Source organism: Halictus rubicundus, chromosome 16, assembly GCF_050948215.1.
Source record: "Halictus rubicundus isolate RS-2024b chromosome 16, iyHalRubi1_principal, whole genome shotgun sequence".
NCBI lineage: Eukaryota > Metazoa > Arthropoda > Insecta > Hymenoptera > Halictidae > Halictus > Halictus rubicundus.
In genome coordinates, this window is record NC_135164.1 from 6,811,046 (window position 1) to 6,832,305 (window position 21,260).

The 21,260-nt window shown below is 34.6% G+C and overlaps 3 protein-coding genes across 11 annotated transcripts; 1 reads left to right on the forward strand and 2 right to left on the reverse strand.

Annotated features, from left to right (window-relative positions):
• Window positions 1-905: 905 nt before the first annotated feature.
• Window positions 906-9,585, reverse strand: Mfs9 (major facilitator superfamily transporter 9). Of its 5 annotated transcripts, none has more exons than XM_076801741.1 (10): window positions 9,338-9,585; window positions 4,699-4,760; window positions 4,257-4,440; window positions 3,300-3,533; window positions 2,212-2,517; window positions 1,994-2,117; window positions 1,698-1,831; window positions 1,426-1,568; window positions 1,232-1,352; window positions 906-1,115 (listed from the first exon to the last, which is right to left on the reverse strand). In XM_076801741.1, exons 2-10 carry the CDS (start codon window positions 4,752-4,754, stop codon window positions 936-938), a joined length of 1,482 nt encoding a protein of 493 aa, XP_076657856.1. In that variant the 5' UTR covers window positions 4,755-4,760; window positions 9,338-9,585; the 3' UTR covers window positions 906-935. The 5 variants fall into 5 exon arrangements, with proteins under 5 accessions (XP_076657856.1, XP_076657857.1, XP_076657858.1 ...); XM_076801742.1 differs by lacking the exon at window positions 9,338-9,585 and adding an exon at window positions 6,917-7,200; XM_076801743.1 differs by lacking the exon at window positions 9,338-9,585 and adding an exon at window positions 6,773-6,890.
• Window positions 9,586-11,548: 1,963 nt separating this feature from the next.
• On the forward strand, window positions 11,549-15,671 carry Atg4a (Autophagy-related 4a). Of its 3 annotated transcripts, none has more exons than XM_076802375.1 (9): window positions 11,549-12,243; window positions 12,309-12,479; window positions 12,576-12,753; window positions 12,830-12,909; window positions 12,987-13,138; window positions 13,234-13,312; window positions 13,386-13,540; window positions 13,625-13,793; window positions 14,357-15,671. In XM_076802375.1, exons 1-9 carry the CDS (start codon window positions 12,141-12,143, stop codon window positions 14,422-14,424), a joined length of 1,155 nt encoding a protein of 384 aa, XP_076658490.1. In that variant the 5' UTR covers window positions 11,549-12,140; the 3' UTR covers window positions 14,425-15,671. The 3 variants fall into 3 exon arrangements, with proteins under 3 accessions (XP_076658490.1, XP_076658492.1, XP_076658491.1); XM_076802377.1 differs by having other exon boundaries at window positions 12,328-12,479; window positions 14,357-15,664; XM_076802376.1 differs by having other exon boundaries at window positions 12,295-12,479; window positions 14,357-15,663.
• A 960-nt stretch (window positions 15,672-16,631) lies between these two features.
• Window positions 16,632-20,160, reverse strand: LOC143362325 (protein phosphatase 1L). Of its 3 annotated transcripts, XM_076802374.1 has the most exons (9): window positions 19,700-20,160; window positions 19,480-19,613; window positions 18,933-19,178; window positions 18,631-18,828; window positions 17,708-18,001; window positions 17,481-17,637; window positions 17,269-17,399; window positions 16,892-17,199; window positions 16,632-16,816 (listed from the first exon to the last, which is right to left on the reverse strand). In XM_076802374.1, the coding sequence occupies exons 2-9, from the start codon at window positions 19,480-19,482 to the stop codon at window positions 16,732-16,734; spliced, it is 1,422 nt and encodes a 473-aa protein (XP_076658489.1). In that variant the 5' UTR covers window positions 19,483-19,613; window positions 19,700-20,160; the 3' UTR covers window positions 16,632-16,731. The 3 variants fall into 3 exon arrangements, with proteins under 3 accessions (XP_076658489.1, XP_076658487.1, XP_076658486.1); XM_076802372.1 differs by lacking the exon at window positions 19,480-19,613 and having other exon boundaries at window positions 18,631-18,813; window positions 19,700-20,159; XM_076802371.1 differs by lacking the exon at window positions 19,480-19,613 and having other exon boundaries at window positions 19,700-20,159.
• Window positions 20,161-21,260: the final 1,100 nt, after the last annotated feature.

Genomic DNA, 21,260 nt, shown 5'->3' on the forward strand with positions numbered 1-21,260 from the left:
GAAAGTACCGAAAGAGTCCAGGACGATGTATTATATATTATGTGTATATATATTAAATTTAATATATATAGATACATATGCACATGTTACACATTCATTTTTCGTTTATCTCTTCCTCTGCTTCTACTTCTAGTCTCTTCTCGTGCGAGCGAGAATTGTGGCTACGCTTACTCTCTTTATTTATTGTTGTTTTATGATTGTAATTGTATTTCTTTTCTTTGTACATATTCGCTAACCATGTACAACTTTGACTTTTCTGTATCGCAACTATATGATAAAATATGTGAAGGAAAGCTGTCTTTTATTTACATTCAACTTAAACAGAAAACAAGTATGATATCTAAGATACATATATTTTCTGTAACAATTTACAATTGATGACAGCTTACTATTATTTTCTGGATCGTTATTACTGTCGGAAGAACTGTATTTCAACTTCTTCTTATGTTTTTTATCCTTCTGCTTGTGTTTTTTTTTCACCTTCTTCTTTTTAACCTGCGATTTCTTAGGCTTTTCAACTTTGATGTTGGCATTTAGAACTTGTTGAGCAGTGTTCTCTGACTATACTACTGCTTCTTCAGCATCAAACGTACTAAATAACTCTGTTGGTATTTCATTCGATGAAAATCATTTTTAAACTACGTAAAATTATTCAATTTTTATAGTTGTGAATAGACTACGGATTTTTACGCTAATCTTCATTTTCGTAGATAATTTTAAAAAATCAGAGTCGTGTAAAAATATTTTGTTTGGTATTTTTGAAACTTTTAAATTTCGTAAGTCCGTAAAAATCCGCATACCATAAATATTGATAATGTGGCGACCTAGCTGTTTTTGAACACATATATACTATGCGTATACGAAACATATACTCATTGAGAGTAATATGTTTTTGACAATACTCGTTTCATACTGATCAATGTATTTTCTGTATATTACAAATTATCTACTTCCATGGCAGGATTTTCATAAGATCGTTTTGGTTCCTTCTCTGTCCTCTCTGTTTCGTCCGCCCAACTTTGTTTCTCACCAGATGCGTATAAACCATAAATAATTGCACCCAGTAAATAAACTGCACCAGCAATTATGAACACTGTACGCCATTCTGCGTGAGTCTGTAGAATGCATTATTCTATTAATGTATCATGGCAACAAAATATATTAGACAGAATTAATTGATTAGACGAAATGAAAACTAAAAAATACAATATAAAAGTAAGGACGAACTTACTTGATTTTGAACAATGTAACCTGTAATGATAGGGCTAACTACACCAGGCAAAGTTGCGATAGTGTTTCCTATTCCCATAAGTACACTGGCATGCCTAGGAGCAATGTCTAAATGGTTGACTCTGAAAATGAAACATAATGTAGAAAAATACAGAATAAAGATTTTTGTAAAATTTTTAATAAAAAGTATGTTACCCGAAACCAGACCACGCGAAACCGCCCAGACCAACCGCTATAGTAATGCAAATAACCACTCCTGCAGGGGTGTGGATGAAACCTGTGCTCGTCATAAATATTGTTTGGAATATGAAAGCTCCGCAATTAAATAATTTGCGAACCTACAAAAAAAAATTGTTTACGATAAGTTTTTGTTAAAAAATATATATCGACAGACACGTGAGACAATTTACGTGCACTCAGCGTGCGATTAATTATCGAACAATACACGTGATAAATATTTAATCGACCTGTGTGGTTGTCAAAATATTCCTCGATCTTAAATAATCTGCTAAGTGTCCAGAAATTTGAACGACGAGAGTCATGGCTAAATACGGCAGAGCGGATAAGTATCCAGTCTTATCCAACTGGAAGTCGAGAATATCTGAGAAATAAGTTAATTCACTCGTTAAGGTTGACGACATTTATAGTAGAGTGTAATTCCCAACGTTTTTGGCTAGTAAACCAAGCGCAACTGAACGTACAATTTTTTAGTCTCAAAAAGGTAGACAGACACAAAGCAATTATAATAATATGGTATACCAACCGCTCATAAATCTCGGGAGCTGCGTGAGCATAGTGTAGAAACCCCAATTTTCACTAAAATGCGCCGCAATGATTGCCCACACTGGCGGAGAAGTGAGCATTGCTTTCCACGGATGAGTGATTTTCTGTAAAGTGGAACAATAATTTTCTTATAAATAAACAAGCCTTTTGTTCAAGCAGCAGAGACTTTATTTTTATCATTCGACTCCGAACACTCGCCTCTTCCTTGTTGCTATTACCAAGGCTGCTTTTTATATATTCAAGTTCCGCTTCAGAGATGTACGGATCGTCTTCCGGTCTGTCCTTCACGATTATCCACCAAAAGAAGAACCACACGAGGCCAGCGGCACCGAAAACGTAGAAAATGGACTCCCAGCCAAGGTGTTCGGCCATTAAACCGGCGACAGGCATGGCAAACACTGTGCCAAGGAAACTTCCGGAGAACGCGAGGCTTGCTAGCTTTGACCTTTCCAAGGGAGGCGCCCATTGCGCCCATATCGCGTGTATGCAAGGATAAGTGACGCCCTGCAAACAATTTACAACGTACCAATAAGAAATCGAAGAGAAAATGTTCGATCACTGTGCAGTTGGCTTAAAAAAGTTCCTGAAATTGCTTCACAGTAAACGAAACGAAATCATTCTTCCGTTGATTTCCCTTAAAAACAGTTTTCTTGCGCACTCAGTTTACGCTTTTTGTTTGCCCTTTACCACGATCGAGTCTTTCGCACGAAAAAGGAAGAACGGAAGCGACGAACGAGTTGAACAGCATTTTTTAATGTTGAGGTGTTTCTTAGGTTTCACTGTCACCCTGCTTCTTTATTCTTTATTTACGAAAGAGAAGTTTCAGACCAGTTCTTTCCCGTAGTAGTATTTATACAAAACCGTCTTTGAAAAAGACCGGGCGAATTCCAGTAAAAAACCGGTTAAACCGGTTAAAAAATTGTTGAGTTTACTTAGTATAAATGGAACTATAAAAAGTTCTCACAATTCTTATTTTATGCGGTATCTTTCTTCAGGAAATGGGATTTCGAAAAGCACAAAACAACCACTGACAATGAGTTCTCATCCGTCGGTCTTCATGCTGTTACATGGAGTAGCGTGTGGTGGAACACGTCATTGGATTTGCATGTCAAATAGCAGTCGGAGTTAGGGAAATTGGTTTTACTACAAATGTTTTCTCATTTAACCATTATGTATCAACAGTGGTAGACTAACAAGCATAAGACTATTCTATGGACAGTCCTGAACAAACGGAAATATGTTTAAACAATGGCTGACCTTTAACTGGTAAAAACGAGTATGCCTACCTCACAGACTCCTTCGATTATCCTTAGAACAACTAAGATGTAACCGCTTATCTTAGCCAACGGCGGTGTGATAATTGTGAAAAGGGCCGTGGCTGCGATTCCAAGGCCAAAAACCCTTTTTCCACCTATGCGTGCTCCGAGCCATCCCCCGAGCAATTGCGTGCTTAAATATCCGTAGAAGAACGAGCTCAAGACCAGCCCTTGCATTTTAGTGTCCCAGTCGAACTCTGGCTCCTGCAAAGTACACTCTGAATACGTATAAAAGTGGATAAAATAGAAATCATTCTTACACGTTCTAGAGCTGCCCGACATGCATATTAGCGGGCAAGGACGCCCGCCGATGCCCGTGGGCACAGCTACGGGCAGTACCAAACCTAGCCCCAGTGTCGCCAGATGAGGGGAGGGAGCACGAATTGAGGGGAAAAAGTTACCCTCTCTCTGCCAGTACCGGAGTATGCACGATAAAACGCGTCACGTGACCGGGCCGTGGGGAATACCGCGGTAGAAGGAGAAATTAGAGTGGGGGAACAAGTCTTGATCTGGCGACACTGGTTACTATGCTTCGTGCCCGTCGTTCCGTGTATGCCCAGGGCAAGAAAATCGCTGCCCGTACGGGCAGACGCTGAACAGCTCTGTTCTAAAGTGTCGTTGTTCGATATCTCTCTATCTGTCGTCGCATCGGTGAAAACAAACAATCAGGTACACAAATCATATCAGAAGTTATGGTAATATTTATTCAGCAGACATCAGATTCAAAGAACACCGATGCACGATTCCGATAAGCGAATCAACGATGATAATTTAATCTTCCTTGCAAATACATCATTTCTGATAAGATCTCTTGTTTGATCTATTCATGCTACTAATCTTTGATTCAATCAATTAACACGTACTGAAAATTTATACACAGAGGGAGAGGAATTTTTGGGCAAAGAAGACTGAAGATTGATTACTCACAAAAGTAACGTTTCCGTCAGCATCGACTTTCTCGACTTTTGCGGTCATCGCAACTATAGCCACGCTCAAATTCACGCGAAGGATGTACGAGGTGAAGAATCCTAGGAACGCCAATACTCCCACTACGTATCTTCTTTTTTTCCAAAATTTCCACGACGACACGAGCTCATCTTCGTATTTCACACTGTCGGCGACAGGCCCGGAAAAACGAAAGTAAACATTTATCAATGCTCAATAATAACTCTCTTGAAACGGAATTTTTTCATATCTCGGTAATTACTAGCGTTGCGCCGAGAAAGTGAAAACCTTCCGTAGATTAATCACGCTTCACTATAATGGCCCAATCGACGCAATAAGTTCGATGTGAAAGGAATTTATTTCTTTTAAATAAACAAAGGAACCAAGCTACGGTGAAGCAATATTGCTGTTATGTAAAACTCACGTCCCGTATTCGGTATCCTTGGCGGTCTCGACCGAGTTCGACTTCTTCCTCTCCATTGTGTCCTGAAAGGTGACTGGTTTCAAATGCTGCTCAATGAACTCTATTATACTTCGCGAAACAGAAAAATCGACCGAACGATATATCCTACGCCTTTGTTTATGCACGCCTAATCTTTGCGTGAACTTTTCTTACAATCTATAGCGATCGGATACCTGTTGCTAGATTGCGAACCTTTATCTGTTCACGCATCGCGATAGCCGTAACAATTGAACAGATCTCCTATTGAGATCGGCAATTTTGTTGATTTATTATCAATGAGAAAAATATCTGCAACGCATTGTAAAGTGACCAGATCGAACGAGAAAGTATCGACATCAGGATTCCACACAGAAGTAGCCGCAATGACCTAATAAAACCACGAAAGTAGAAAGTGCCGTATTTTGGACAGAGAAAGACGCCGCGGAGAACAACAGAAATCGTGTTATCAATATTATTGTATTACAAACGGGTCGGAGAAATGCGCTATGTACAGAGTGATACTGTGGCAGAAAGATGCAAGGAGAGATTAGAAAAAGTTGCACATAATCCAGATTTAGAATAAAACATCTGTCGGCTCGATAACACTACGTTATTTACCACATCATCTATCGCCGTAGCTTTATCGCTAATCCGGGTATGTATCAATTGTGTCAAGATATTTTTTCCATTGAAGTTAATACTTTTAATCCTATTTTCGAGGAATGCGCCAGCAATTTCTCCTCCCACTTCCATCCGAGCTTAGATCGAACCGTCGGAATAATTTGATTAACATAATTAATAATCTCTACGCCAAACTCCTGCGGAGTGTAGATGCGCTTACACGCATACATTCGCGATCACGGTGCACCGATAGTGGGGGTCGTGAAGCTATAGTGGGGAAGAAGTTGACCGGGCCTTGTCTACACGATCACTTCGCCTACTCGTTATTGACATAAATGCAAAAAATCAGCAGCTGTTGACATTGTTTCAGCCACGATAATTCAAAAAGTACAGTTTCCATGGCATCAACTTTCGAACAGACAGGGAACGAAGATCCAACAAATATTCGAATTATTTCTCTCGGGGAATATAATATTTTTCATTGACGGTTATTGAGATTGTGAAGATCCATCTACGTGGAATTACTCAACAAATTTATTTCTTCGGGTATATATTATTTTACAAATGGCTAAAAACTTGAACAGACGCGTTCTTTTTATTTGTATAAAGTAATGTAAAATACTCAGTTTTAGTGCTCCGTAAACCTAGTGTTAAACGAACTTTTCCGACGTCGTTTTGCCACGAAACTAGCAGAGAGCGCAGTAATTTCCATTGCTAATATTCCGGGCAATTAAGTACTTTCGTTAGAGCAACGCGGACACTCAGGAATTGCAACCAGCGTTGCAGCGCCTTGAGGATCGTTGTTCTCAGGGGCGGCGATTTTTCTCGAGATTTGGCGGTTCGGTGATTTTTCTCGACTCGTCCAGTACCTCGTCCGAATGCACTATCAATTTTTCGAGCACGCTGGTGTCCATCGGCAGATTATCGACGTACTCGCGCGACATTCTCGGCGCAGGTACCGCGACAACCTGTTACGCAAAGCAACAGTTGTGTATACACGTGGTGCCTGCATGCGACTCGCCAGCTCGCAGCTCATGCTCAAAAGCGGCCACAAAACGATAAGAATGCGTTAATACGTGCTATTTCCTACCGCAACCTTGCCCGTGAAACGCGTAACAGCGACAGGCCAAGAGCTAACACTTTCTTTGGGACGTGGTTCTTTCTCCGATGATTATCGTCCGTTGATCACCGGTCCAGAGTCACTTTCAAACTTCCTCTCCGTTTCTCGGCGAAACGACTCGATCTTAAACGACGTACACCGTGATTTCGCGGAGACAGCAACGCTTCGCGACTTTCTAATTTGATAGTGTCCGGAAAAAAGGTTAACAGCGAACGTGATGGATGTCTATGAAAATGGGTCACCGCTAGGCAGGTTTCAGGGACTTGCCGAAGGCGTTTACGGAAAAGAATGACGTGGTTCAGTAAAATCACTCACCGAAGTAACTATTCTTTGCAATCGGTTTCTGGATTCAGGAACAAGAACGACCGGTTCAGACTTTCTGTATTGTTATTGAAATGGTAAAACACGTTGCGAAAATCATGGAAATTTTAATTTTAACTTTTTGGAGGCGATGCGTACCGATTGTAAACGTAGAAATCGCCGATTTTATGGGATTGCGGAATCGTTGGTCGTTGTTAAGCTCGATAGAGGAAAACGTGCGGTTTCACGAGTTCCATTTTTATCTCCGCGTTCTACGAATTTGCTCGTAAATATACCGATTTGTACGGATCAACAAGGAAATTCACAACGCGTTTATCGCGATAATAAACAATTCGCACCGTGGTGGATGGAACATTTCGAATCGCGGGCTGCACTCGCGATCGGCAGCGAAACGATCGTCACGATTCAAATGATAGGACTACGGGGTCTCGGGCGAGCGCTTCGAGATTATTGATCGCCGCTCGCCCACTATGCCACTTTTCCCTCTTACTGTTTCGTTAGGCATTTTCAGGAACCCGTGTCCCTGCTTCCAGGTGAAATTCCAGTTTCGAAATCTGGAGAACAAAATTACTCGAACTCTCAAAATTGGTGGGATCGCAATTGAATATATTGATTAGGTTGTCCGGAAAGTTCGTGCCGATTTTTAAGGGAAACTCGAACGCAGTACATTTAAATTTTGACATACATTTATTGAACTATTATAAGTGCCATTTTGTTCCATAATCTTTCCCCATCTTTCACGCAACGTTTTTCGGCGAAAAACTTTTAAATATGATTTTTTATGTCGACCAAAGAGGTAAAGTTTTCGTCATTATGGGAATTTTGTATTGACATAAAGAGATGAAAATCTGAGGGTGTAATGTCTGGTTAATAGGGTGAATGAGGTAGCACGTCCCAACTAAGCTCCAACAGCTATAATTCACTCTGTTTTCTTCCACATTTAAGAGCGTATGAAACTAACAAAAATTAATGTATCGTAATCAAACTTTTTTCTAAAAATGCCTGGAAGATCACCTTTTTAGACTATGCAGACAACCCAATAGATTGCAATTTGTTTTCTAGCTGATTCTCTTGTTCGAGAAAACTGCGTCCGAATTTCTTCGAACGTGTCTGATCGTTGCTTTCTAGATCTACTTATTGTAGCACGAATTCGCAGACGTTTTCTGCATAGCTGCGAGAGTTGAATCTTCTTTAGATTTTGAAAACTTTCGAAATTGAAAGTTTAAGCGAAAGATTATTAATTTGTAGAATTGACATTAAAATTACAATTTTTTTTTTTTCATAGAAAAATTATAAAGTTTAAAGTCAGCGCATGATGCTGTTCCCCAGCCTAAGTGCTTTCCGTGTACAGACACGTTATCAGCTTTTATACTAATCCTTATGGATGTTAATAAAAATCATTCATTATCGCTGGTGTACGCATGTTATGACGAGAAAGTGTAATTTGTCTTAAAGCGGATTCAGTTGTTCGCTATTTTACAAATAAATCTGTCACAATTTTCCGGGAGATAAATCTGTCAAGCTAATTAGCGTTTAACGCCGTAAAAACGTGAGAAATATGCGACCACGGTGCATTATGAGTAAAATGAGTTATTGCGCGCGTATTCTGAACTCGAAATATCATAATCAGATAGATAATTCGGTCTGGAACGATTAAATAATTCATCATTTGAATGATAGTCGATAATTGTATCGTTTAAAGTATTCCCAGAAAATTAACTCGCTTCCTGGTTTGATTGCTTCAATAAGATTTATGCGAAGATAAGAGCGCATAAGTAACATAGATGTAGAAAGTCTCAAGGAAATCTAGTTTATGAAAGGAGATTGCATTGCAGGAGATTTCGCTCGTTAAAAAATGCGCGCTGACATTTGACCAAAGGTATTTGATGCATGCTCGGCTATGCACCATCAATTAACTTCTTGCAATTTTCCCACGTATGTAAATTTATTATGATTCATACTATATTACAATTACAATAAACGAATAATTTCTTACATAATAATTCATTTAATTAAACAATAAACTACTTGATAATATTGAATAATCGAAGAATAATTACAATCTCCATTAAGTTTTATTCATAATACACTAATTGTATCTTATAATATCGTATGGATCCGAACATTATTTCATGAAATGATTACGTTTATTATAGTTGTAAATAGTGGACAGCGTGTAAAAATATAACAATCGGATAATAATAGTAATAATGGTATAGTCAATTTTTAAGTAAAACTGAAAGAAGATTTTAATTAAAAAATGGTAAACTGAGAGCAAAGTCAATGCGATGAAGGAATAAAATAAAAGGCAACAATCGGGACAATGTTATACGCAAGGACTAATCACAGCGACTAAGCGCAGTCATTAAACCCAACTCAGATAAAAAAACTTTGTAAGTTAAGGTTGCGTTAGAGGACAAGTTAGGATCGAGTAAGATTAAGATAAAGAAAAAACGGAAATTTCAAAAGAGGCCAAATCATAAAAGTAAATCCTTTAGCAAACGATGTCGATGCTTAGCTTGATCCAACAAAGACTAAAAATACAGAAAGAATACTTACCTCGTGATTGATTTATTTTATTTTATATATTATTCATCCATAGACACGAGAATATCACTGTCGCACTATCACTTGCACTTAGAGATTCACAATAAATAAAATACGATATAACTATTGGGAATTTGTACTACTGTAGAGTAAGAAGTGTGTGGCTTTATATTTTTCTAGAATGAATTCCGTAAATTCGAATGGTCATAACACTATGCAGCATGGAGCGACTGACCGGAATAAACGGAAAACGTTAAGTGGGTAAGTAGTCGACTGTGCAGGTAGAACCTGAACATATAGGAGACTGGAAATTGTTCTCCAAGCCAATCGGAGTACCGTATCACCGGTGTAATGGCTCGAATATTATGCAATACTAATCCCGTGCGGTAATAAACGTGAAAATATTTTGTCGCATCCGGCCATCCACAGTGTCGCCGTCGACTCTTTCCATCGTGATCCTGTGGTTTTTAATTCACCAATAATCGTGCTTTATTTTGAAAAGACCAGCATTACAAATAGAAACGTACCTTTATTCAAACTTTTACTTCGCTATATTTAACAGGTTTCACTCGACAGCAATTACTATTGTATTTATCGTATTATTGTATCTGTGATCAAAAGCTAACAGTACCTGTTACTTGTCGCTGGAGTATTAGCAAATCGTGAGAATTGTTAAAAGCAATTGTCGATAGTTTAGTGTTAAAATTAATTCGACAGATTTAAATGTTGACAAAATACTATGACAAAAATAAACCGGACGGGAAAACTTTATTGTTGATCACTATCGAAATGAATATTTTAAAACTTTATTATAGATTATTTATAATACAAGCAACAACGGTAAATATGTGAACAATATGCCAAGGAAAAATTAAGGGCGCGGTAGGGGCCCCTCAAACGCCTGCTTCTCCCACCAACCTCTCTACAAACATGATTTACATAAAATAATATTATTGGTACAGACATGATAGAATTATTTTTATATTAAATAATCTTTCATTTAGTTGATATCTTTATAAGTACCTTGTATTCCCAAAGAGTAAATCCAACAGATCCTTTTTGATTGCTATATCAATTAATTCCTGATTACTACGAATCCAGCTGTCGATTACAAGCTACTCAATTAATCCCACACAGAAATTACATGTCGCTTGGTTTATTTGACGTTTTCAACAAGGCAACTTCAATCACCGCGAGGGACGATAGCAAGGTCTGATAATTCAGCGAATAATAATCATTTCAATCTTTGCCTCCGTTCAATTACTTTATTTGCCTTATTTTCAATTACTGAGTTCCGTGTGATGACTATTTGACCTTAACAATCGTTTTCTTTCAAATAAGCTTCTAAAGTTATTTGAAACTGTTTGTACTCGTCAATTTCCCGCACATTTAAATTCTCTTCAAATAATCATCGAATTTTCTAACGCAACTTAGAACAGAATCATCGTCGGGTCATTTCCGACCCACGCCGATATTTGCAGTTTTCTGTCGATATAAGGATGAAGAAGAAGAAGAGCGGATAGCGATTTTCTTATTTTGAAATAAAAAGCGTCATCTTGTATCGGAATAAAATTGTACATATTGATGAATGATTCTGGCATAGTATACGGGGGGTTAATAATATATGCTGCACTAGCATGGTGTCATTTCGCTGTCCGATATGATTTATTCCGTAAACTGTAACGTTATCTACGCTAAAGTTGTCACCTGATAGATGGCATTAATCTATGCTTAAATTATACATTTCAGGTTATATTCGTGTATAACATAAATATTATTACAAGTATGCGTGTTCTGTTACATTACATTTCAAATATTGGCGCGCCTTTCGACGTTTCGAAAGAATTAAGATAAAGACAGATAAATATCGTTTACACTTTGCAAAAGCGACAACAATACCGGCTCCAAATTAATTTTAAGATCCTCCATAATCTATGGTGTAGGCAAACAGATTAACTAATTAAAATCTGCGCGGCTAATTATTTCACCCAAAAATTTCTTTTCCGTTAATAAGTCTAAGGTACATAACATAGATTAAGCTGTAATTGTCAATTTTGAAAACTTGTAGCATTATTAGTTAGTTATGTGATGCACTATAAAACGTACAACATAACGATTCAAATTTAAATAAATGCATCATTCAAAGCACCGATAAGTTACGGAATAAGAGGTGCATGTATGTAGACATTTATTATGTACTTCATGTGAAAATGGTCACGCCATCTAGTGCGAAGAGTAGGTAATCCAAACGGGCTTTCTATGATGTATAAAAATGACAAACACGCGAGATTGAATACGTGTTTGATTTAATATTTCATGAGTCACCTTCTTTAAACTAAAATTCTTTTAATCATAAGAACACGCGCTCGATTAGTTGCGTTTACTGTTAATGGTTTATTGTTTGGTACCGTACTTCGTAAGAATAAAAATAATTCCGCCTATCGTGTTACCTTAAAAAGCTTTGTTAATCAGTTGCAGTGCTGTTATCATAATACTGTTGATATTTTCGTAAAGAGGACGAGACAACGTTACGTATGTCATTTCTGAAAACAATGAAATCTCCGCTGGACGAGCAATAACCAATGCTGTTTAGCCAAGCTGAAGTTGGTTGTGTTGTATACATGGAATATCATTATCCTTTGATAAACGCTTAACTTTGAAAGATCGAGAGATCATTTATTTTTTCGTTGAAGGAGGCAGCACCGATTTTGTTTTTTTTTTGCCCCACACATTTATCAAAGAACGGAGCATTTCAACCATATGATACATTGAAGATTGCCGATTAGTATAAGTAGTTTTTATAGAAATTTAAAAAATGGATAGCCTTTTTACACAAAACATCACGGATGAACCAGTGGACATACCACAAACAGATGAGCCAGTTTGGGTCCTTGGGAAAAAATACAATGCCATAAAAGGTTCAATAGACAACAGCGATAAAGAGATTTTTAATAGCTTGTATGTATAAGATCTTCAATTTCAGAACTCGACCTGATTCGTAGGGATATAAGGTCTAAATTATGGTTCACATATCGCAAGAATTTTGTACCAATCGGTGAATCCAGTACCACGTTTACGTCTGACAAAGGATGGGGTTGCATGCTAAGATGCGGACAAATGGTCCTTGGACAAGCTTTAATTTCTTTACACTTAGGTAATTTACACTTCATTTAATTATAATTTGTTCTATTTAAATGCGTAGAGAGTCGTAAAAGACTTTGAACATTATGTAATACATATATTGTAATAGGTAAAGATTGGCAATGGACACCAGAAACTAGAAATAGTACATACTTAAAAATTCTGGAGCGTTTTAAAGACAAAAAGACTGCAGCCTATTCAATTCACCAAATTGCTGTAACGGGAGCTTCGGAAGGAAAAGAAGTTGGACAATGGTTTGGTCCCAATACAATAGCACAAGTATTAAAGTACATATTTGTTGTATCGTACAGGTGTGTTGATATATACGGACAATGCATTGTATTATTGAATTATAATTTTCAGAAAATTAGTTGTGTACGATGATTGGAGCTCGATCACGATACATGTGGCTCTAGATAATACATTAATAGTTAATGACATTTGTAAGTACAAACATAGTAGTTTATTGTAATACACAAATTTTTATACGAAAGTGTAAAATTCAGTTTAATCTTTACAGTAAGGCAATGTAGAGTAGAAGGAGGTACTACAGCGGAAGCAGATGGTAACATACCATTAAAAGCACCTAGCCAATGGAAGCCTTTATTACTTTTAATACCTCTTCGCCTTGGATTAAGCGAGATTAATCCCATCTACATTAACGGGCTTAAAGTAATAAAGAAATGTGTTCTTGCATGAATGCCTAAAGATGGACTGAAAACATGAATGAAGTGAAGGATAATATATACATACCTATAATTTTTCAGACTTCATTCAAAATCCCACAATCTCTAGGAGTAATAGGAGGAAAACCCAATCTTGCACTGTATTTCATAGGATGTATTGGTAGAAACACATTTCTAATGTTTCGTACAGATTTCATGTAACAAAGAGTAAACAACAGTATTTATATTTCCAGGAAATGAAGTAATTTACTTAGATCCCCACACAACGCAAAGATCCGGCAGTGTTAATGAAAAATTAGAGGAGGATGAAATTGAAATGGATACGACTTATCATTGCAAATCTGCTAGTCGTACTCCTATTACGGGAATAGATCCTTCCGTAGCGTTGGTAAGCATAAGTTAAACTTATTAGTTAAGAACTATTAGCGATTAGTATCCAGTTGTACAAATGGACAATGTTCCTTTTTTCCAGTGTTTCTTTTGTGCGACTGAAAGAGACTTCAAATCCTTGTGCAAATCCATTCAAGACGAACTAATTACTCCAGAAAAGCTACCCCTTTTAGAATTATGTGCAGAGAGATTGACACAGTGGTCCTCTTCGGTGGACGACGCTGTTTCGGAAGCAGTACCAGCTGCAAGTTGTAAGTACTTTAATACTTCATAAAATCAATTCATAATAATTCATTGATTCTGCAAAGGTACACTGTTTTCGCTGAGATCTTTTTCAAAATTCTGTAAAAATTTCCTAAAATACCTTATCTTGTCTTATATTACATATTACATATGTAAAATATATATTATAAATATACATGTTGTATACTATGTTGTATACTACTTCACGACTATGTAATTCAATTATTTCGAGGTGCAGTTTGAGAAACACCAGTGAACCATTACAGGGTTGATAACATATAGGGTGGGCCATTTAACTGTACCACTTAAACGATGGTATGTCACCTAAATATCATATACTGTAATACTTTTTTAGCATGGTCAAATATTACATATTATAATACAACTACTCAAAGTTACTTTCATATAATAATAATTTACAAGTAAATTTAGGAGACATGGATAAATGACTCAACCTGTATAAAAGGTGTTTCATGAACCGAGCCCATTTTTATCTCAACTACACTTTTTATAAATGTTTTCATCAATAAATTAGAATTGAAATAGTTTGCTTTAATATAACTTCTTATAGTTCTAGATTTTGAACATCTAGATCCCCAGTGTGATACGTCTGATGAGGACTTTGAATTACTTGGTTGACATTTAATCACCAATTAAAATCACTACGCAATATCAGAAAATATGTATATAATAGCTTGAATAGTTCACCGACACGCATTGAAACAAAATACCCTTATTCATTGAATATACAGTCCTGAAACGAACTAGTACTGTTCCAGTACTAGGTGGTGAAAAATAAAATAATTTATACCAAATAATAAAAACATTGTATATATTAATTATATTGAAATTTTTTGGACATGAGTGATCTACACATTGTTAATATAACAATGTTAATTAAACTTTAAATGTAAACTTTGATACTAGAGTATGGTCTGCATAAAGAGATATTTTATTTTGCCTACAATGTGGTATGTACTTACCTATATGTATTAATTACACTAATATTAATTTATGCTACTTTAATTAAATAATAATAAACTCGTGTCAAATACAAATGGCTGTTACGCTGAGGGAACGCAATATATACATATTTATGTTTCTTCAAAGTATAATTGTGATATATTAATTTTTAAAGTGTTTATCGTGTTATTTTACAGTTTTGCAGCTTAAGTTCTATGTATATAAATGTGTGGAAATACTTTACACACGATCTTTTGTAATAAAATTATAAAATCATCACATATACGTTACTATTTGTTATTTGCTGACAAAACAGTCAAATCAAAAAGCAAAGAACACTCATGTCCCTAAAATGTTTTTGCCTTCTTTAGCAAATAATGGGCACAAGAGCCTTGATGTGCACTAATGTACAATAGAATTTGAAATGTGTTCAGGGAGCAAGAGTGAATTTTTAAATTCTCATATTTTTAATTCAAATTCATTATTATTTATTTTCAAGACTAACAGAAAGACTTGTACCATTGAAACGAAAATACAGAAATTCAAAATATTAATGCCTTTAATCGATCAAATAAAAAAAATTAATATACATTTATACAGAAAGGGGGAAAATTAATATTAATTTGTACCATATATTAATTGTATTAATAACGTGTCGAAGTGTATAACTAACTGTGTTCATAACTATCAGACATAAATTATATTTGTACATATACTCCAAATATTCATGAAAGTTACATTGAATTGTAAGATCATTCTTGGTTCGAAGTTCAATGTAATTATCAAATTTTATATAATGTAACTGTTTCTAAACCTGCTTGAAAAATTATTTTATTGTTATGTTACTACGCGTGACTAGTTGAATATATTAACATTATAATGAGATCTATTCGAATCGAATATAAATATATCTACAGTTTTATAAAATTTATTAAAAAATGATACAAATTATTGATTAGTCCCCAGTTTCCTAAACACTTGTTATGACTATATACATATATATATATATATAAATAAACTTAATCGATTATGTGATATAATTGAATAAACATACAATTTTAAATATTAGACTACTTTTCAATAAACGAATATTTTATAGTATGATATATATTTAAGATAAAAATTTTGGCAGCACTTTACGAGCGACGAACTGTATTTATTTAAACCTCATAAGATTTTCTGTATTCCAAAGTTTGTGTAATAAAATGAATTTTGAAATGTCCAAGTAATATTGTCATACTGAATTATAAGACCTCATAATTATAGTTGTAAGAGACTATTTTATTCGCATGTATTCGGTACAGTATTTCGGTATTATAAAATAAGAATTTACTATGTTTATTACATTCGTAGGACATATTTTTAATTCGTACTTATAAAATAATACTGTTTTATTCGAGTTGTTTCTAATAGCGTACATTTTATTTTAATTACAGTACAATTCATTAGTTCCAAAGAACATGTACATATATACCTATATGTTAAGAAATTCATTGAAATTGAAATTGTTCAAACTTGCATTGTATTCTTCATATGTACTATCATCAATGTATACAAGTATAAACCATTATATACGAATATTTTTCTTTTAACGTTTACACGTTACTATTAGACGATCATTTAAAAAATAAATATCTAGTATTCACATTTGCATAAGAAACTCATATTACTTAAAAATCATATCCTAGTTTAATTTTGTATACACCACATGCATTCAATTACAATTGTTAACGCGTAATGCACACAAGTGTATATAAATCTTGTACTCGCACGTCTACTGTTAATGACGTAGAAAAATTGATATTTCAAGAAACAGATGCTACTAATATTAATTATCGATTCAATGATTGCATAACATATTGAACATAATATATAAATGTAACTCATGTAACAAGTAACATTTTAATTACATTTTTAATATACAATTTAGTGACTAGTATATCTTTGGAAAAAATATCCTAGTTTCGTTGTACAATTAAAACATCATTCAGTTTTTTTGGCCTCAGCAATTGCGAATTTACGATCTCTTAAATTGATAACAACCACGGTAATATTGTCGGCAGAACCTCTATAAATAGAACAAAATATGTAGAGTAAAAAATTCTTCAAATAATAATAATATTATAATACTGTTTCTAATTACCTGTAGTAACTTTGTAATGTGATACTTTTTGCCCCATAGTGTGGTTCATTTATCCGTTCTTTAATAAACGCCACAGCCTCTTCATTCGTAAAAGTATCCCATAAACCATCAGATGCCAAAACAATAAACATTGGATTATGATCGCCAAGATCAAAAGTTAGAATATCAGGATCGGCGATTACTAATTTTTTATCCTTCAATGGATAATCCCCTAAAGCTCGAGACGTAGCTAATATACCAGCAACTCTCCACACGCCATTAAATGTTACTACACCCCCTGCTTTTTTTATCCTCCTTCGTTCTCTTTCCTAAGAATAATTTTCATTACAAACAAAACGGTGCAATTAAATAAGAAGATAAAAAATAAAAGAATTTACTTGTTGAGGTTTATGGTCGAAAGATAAAGGTATTGCGTTCCCTTTCCCGTCACACATTACGCCCCTTGAATCTCCAACATTTGCTACAATTAACTTGTTACCTTCTAACAGAGCGATCAAGGCAGTTGTACCTATAATTTAATGGAAATGTTTCCATTATTGTTTTGACAGTCAATTGAATGAAGTGATGCTAGCTTCAAATAATTGATTACCAGCGACATCCCTATTTTTCTTAGCTGCCTTAACTAACAACTGATCAACTGCTAACACTTCGTCAGTTAGCAATTTGCCATAGTTGATTCTATTTCCATCAAGATAATTTGTAATATCTACTTTCTGTGGTTTCTCTGTTGTCCTGCATGGCCTTACCTGCAAATTTCGATACAAATGAATTAGTTGTTTAAGATTGTCATCGTTAATATTAAGATATCTATTATACCTCTCTTGTAATTGGCCTCTGTAAGCTGTCTAATTTGTCAAGTAACTCTGGATCAGTTACACCAACATTCTTCTTCATGCAGTCATCCGTTAAGGATGTACTGACTGTTTTTCGGAAAGACTTTTTACGTTCGAGATTTGCATCGTTTTTGTCTTCTTTTGACTTTTCGTCAAATGTATCTGTTTCTTCATCTGATTGAACACGTGGTAGTCTACCAGCTAACATATCTTTCAGTTCGATCACTTTTTTGTTAATGTTTGATATAAGGTGATCGTACGCATAATTTGCTGCAAACTGTGAAAAGAAATTTGCTCTAATTCTATTTTATGTTCGCTAATAAACAAATACATTCGCGATATTAGCATACTATTAATATGCTATCACTAATTCTATAATAACTAAATCATTTAAATATGCATATTTAGTGCCACAATAGTCCTTTTAAATATTTTTCAACAATAATTTAAATAATTATTCATATGTTTTTCCTATGAATAGACAGTATATACATCTATTCTATATTTAAATAAAATACACTATGTTTTTAATGAAAATACATTATCATATTTCTAAATTGCTGCATGCTCTATTCTGTCTCCATTGAAACATTCTGTGACCTATAATACTTCTCCATTATCCTATGTAATCTAAGCAATTACAATTAAATTAAATTAACTTAAATTCAGTATAATTGTATTGCAGCCTCAAAATCTATTTTCACTTTTTATGTTTTTTTACCTTATCCTCGTTACTTTAATCTGCAATTTTGGATGGATCATTTAAGACCATAAATATAATACTAGTTTTAATGATGCACAGTGAGTCTAATATTAAAATATGTTACACTTCATTGTAAGAAGTATTCTGTTCGTAGATTAGTTAAGTCTCTGTAATAAGGTCAAACTATTAAGTATTGAACTTACTTCCCCACCGTGTCCATCAAATACTGCGAACAAAGATACACCTGTGTTATTCATATCTTCGTTTATAACAAAACGATCTTCCATACGAGGCCTGTGACCTTGAACAGCATATGCAGCAATATGTCCTTGTTTTAACTCCCAACTGAGCTTCACACCATTGTTAACGGAGTCATTAACTAAAAACTGTAGTTTTGATACCTATTTAAAATGGATTATCGCATAAATGCCTTACGGTTATGTTAATCAAATTTATGATGCATTAGTTAACAAGCTTATTCTTTACATTACTTTATATGATTTACCTTTGATGTGGTACGGCCAAGTGTATATTGAATTCTTCCTAGTACTGATCGGCTCCATACATCAACTGCTTGTATGTAAAATATAATAATTGCCAAAACTGCTCCACAAATTAACACTTCTGGCTTCAGTGCATAGGCCCTCATGATTCTCCAAAAATAACCCAAAGGAGTATTTATCCCAGCATTCAATCCAGTGGGAATACCCACTGCAAACTTTGATACCAGCTTCATATGTGATACATAGGTCTGGTTTACAATTAAAAATATACATAAATACAAATTGCAAATATATTGCTTTGCATCAAAGCTGGACATTCAAGAATATGAATAGTTGAATAATTATTAATTTAATTCAAATTAAATAACTAATTTAATTGTTTCTAATTATTCATCAGTTAAATTCAAAATTTAATCGTGGATTGGAGTTAATAATAAAGTATTTCGTTTGTAATCGTTTGTTATCAAGTGTTGCCCAACTCTGATAGGATAATATGTTTTGAAACGACAACAATAAGGTATTACTCGTATTATAATTATTGAATCTTACCATGCGTTGTTAAACAATCGAACAACAAATGTTATTGTACCAATTTTTCTTTAAAAGTGTATGTTAGAAAAATGTGGAAGCAGTTAACTGAGACTATTTTTGAATACGAATTACGTGACACGAAAACCGTGTACCTATTAAAAATTTAACAAGCATTTCCCGTATACAATCACTTTTTAATGAGTGTTAGTAAAATTACTTTCAATCATTGTTTTGTCACCTGATACAAAATCCTGTCTTCGAGTTCGTCATCCATAATACAAAGTGCAAAACACCTTGAATCAAGCCAGTTTTGCAACGAGTTCAAGTTTTGGCGGAAAATCGACAATTATTTATTAAATCGCGTATGTGATTGAACACGAAACACACATGAATGCAACATTAATAGTTCTTCCGGATATATTCTACAGTCAATCGTTCGAAAAGTTTACAAAATCGTATTCAACCGACATTAATTTACACAATGCCTGGCACTTATGGGCACTTACAGCAGACGATACCAAATTTGAAACGTTACTACAGATTGCAGCTTAAACTCACGCCGCAATTTAATGCACGCGGCATTCTTGGTATTCTAAATATATCGGTTATGTTACTTTTAATCAATTCTACTATTTGCCAAAATTGAAAAAGAAACACATTATTTCTATATCTCGGTATAATGCTATCTTTTTCATCTAATATGAAATTAATAAATGCTCATTATATAACAGTATTTATATGAATAACAATTACTAAAGCATATCTACGACGCTCACGATGCATAATAAATTCTTGTATCAAATAACTTAAATATTTACTGATCGTAAAAAAATTTAGAAGAAAGGGTCAAACCTATTGTCGTTTAAAATATTTTAGAGAAAAGTAGTCTGTTTAAAATTTCTTAAACTCATCGAAATCATGCAGAGTATGTTCTTACGCATTCAAACAAATTACTCATTATCTTAAATTTTCAAATTTTATTTCATATAATGTACAATATGTGAAATATCGTAGTGACACAACTATTTAAAATAATATCTGGGAGTCTTTAAATAAATTATACAGTTCAAACAAGGTCGTAGCGTAAACAAAAAGGATTTTTATAGAGGCGAAACTCCACTATTTTTCAGATATATAGTCTTAAAATGGCATATGCATAGACAAGTTTGCGTGTCAAAATTTTTCGGTTACCAATTTCTAGTGCGCATGCGTCCGTAAGTAGGTCCATTATGAAAATTCACGTCAGAATTCTGTATTTACGAGCACATGCGTAGGTATCTAAAGTATACTCGTGAACATAACTTCAAAAGTATACATATACATCTCAGCTAATGGCCGAAGCAATCACAGAATTCTTAATTTTTCAATGCTGTGTGATTCAAGTTTTTCGAGTTCTATTTGCAGATGCATGATAAACTTGAATACGAAGTTCTACCACAGACGAGATATAGTATAGACCTATCATCCAATGTATTTCTGTGGCCCACATTTTTGGGGTAACGTAACCCCATTACCATTTTCGTGTCACGTCTTGTATTACCAATTGGAACTAAAATTTGCTGACAGCATCCTCAGTGATAGTAATTAAAATCAAAAATAGCTATATATAGTCACTGCAGTCTCGCGAATACGAGAAAATGAACGAATAATTCTAAAAACCTCTGATTTTTTGAACAGTCGATATTTCAGAACATGAGACACGAAAGTCCAATAAGATGATAGATCTATCCTTATACCTCGTCTGTGGTTCTACTTACAAACGCATGCTCAGTGGAAATTAGTTTTCAAGAAACGACGGA

Bases quoted from the DNA above. Each gene is read 5' to 3' on its own strand.
- Mfs9 (XM_076801740.1), bottom strand. From the start codon at position 6,281: ATGTCGCGCGAGTACGTCGATAATCTGCCGATGGACACCAGCGTGCTC. The intron at 4,441-4,698 runs GTGAGTTTTACA...TGTCGCCGACAG, and splicing joins AAGGATACCGAATACGGGAC to TGTGAAATACGAAGATGAGC. The intron at 2,118-2,211 runs GCGAGTGTTCGG...TCCACTTTACAG, and splicing joins GTAATAGCAACAAGGAAGAG to AAAATCACTCATCCGTGGAA.
- Atg4a (XM_076802375.1), top strand. From the start codon at position 12,141: ATGGATAGCCTTTTTACACAAAACATCACGGATGAACCAGTGGACATA. The intron at 12,244-12,308 runs GTTCAATAGACA...CTTCAATTTCAG, and splicing joins AAAATACAATGCCATAAAAG to AACTCGACCTGATTCGTAGG. The intron at 13,541-13,624 runs GTAAGCATAAGT...CCTTTTTTCCAG, and splicing joins TAGATCCTTCCGTAGCGTTG to TGTTTCTTTTGTGCGACTGA.
- LOC143362325 (XM_076802371.1), bottom strand. From the start codon at position 19,735: ATGGATGACGAACTCGAAGACAGGATTTTGTATCAG. The intron at 19,179-19,699 runs GTGACAAAACAA...ATTGTAAACCAG, and splicing joins AAGACAGGATTTTGTATCAG to ACCTATGTATCACATATGAA. The intron at 17,638-17,707 runs GTATAATAGATA...CGAAATTTGCAG, and splicing joins AGAGGCCAATTACAAGAGAG to GTAAGGCCATGCAGGACAAC.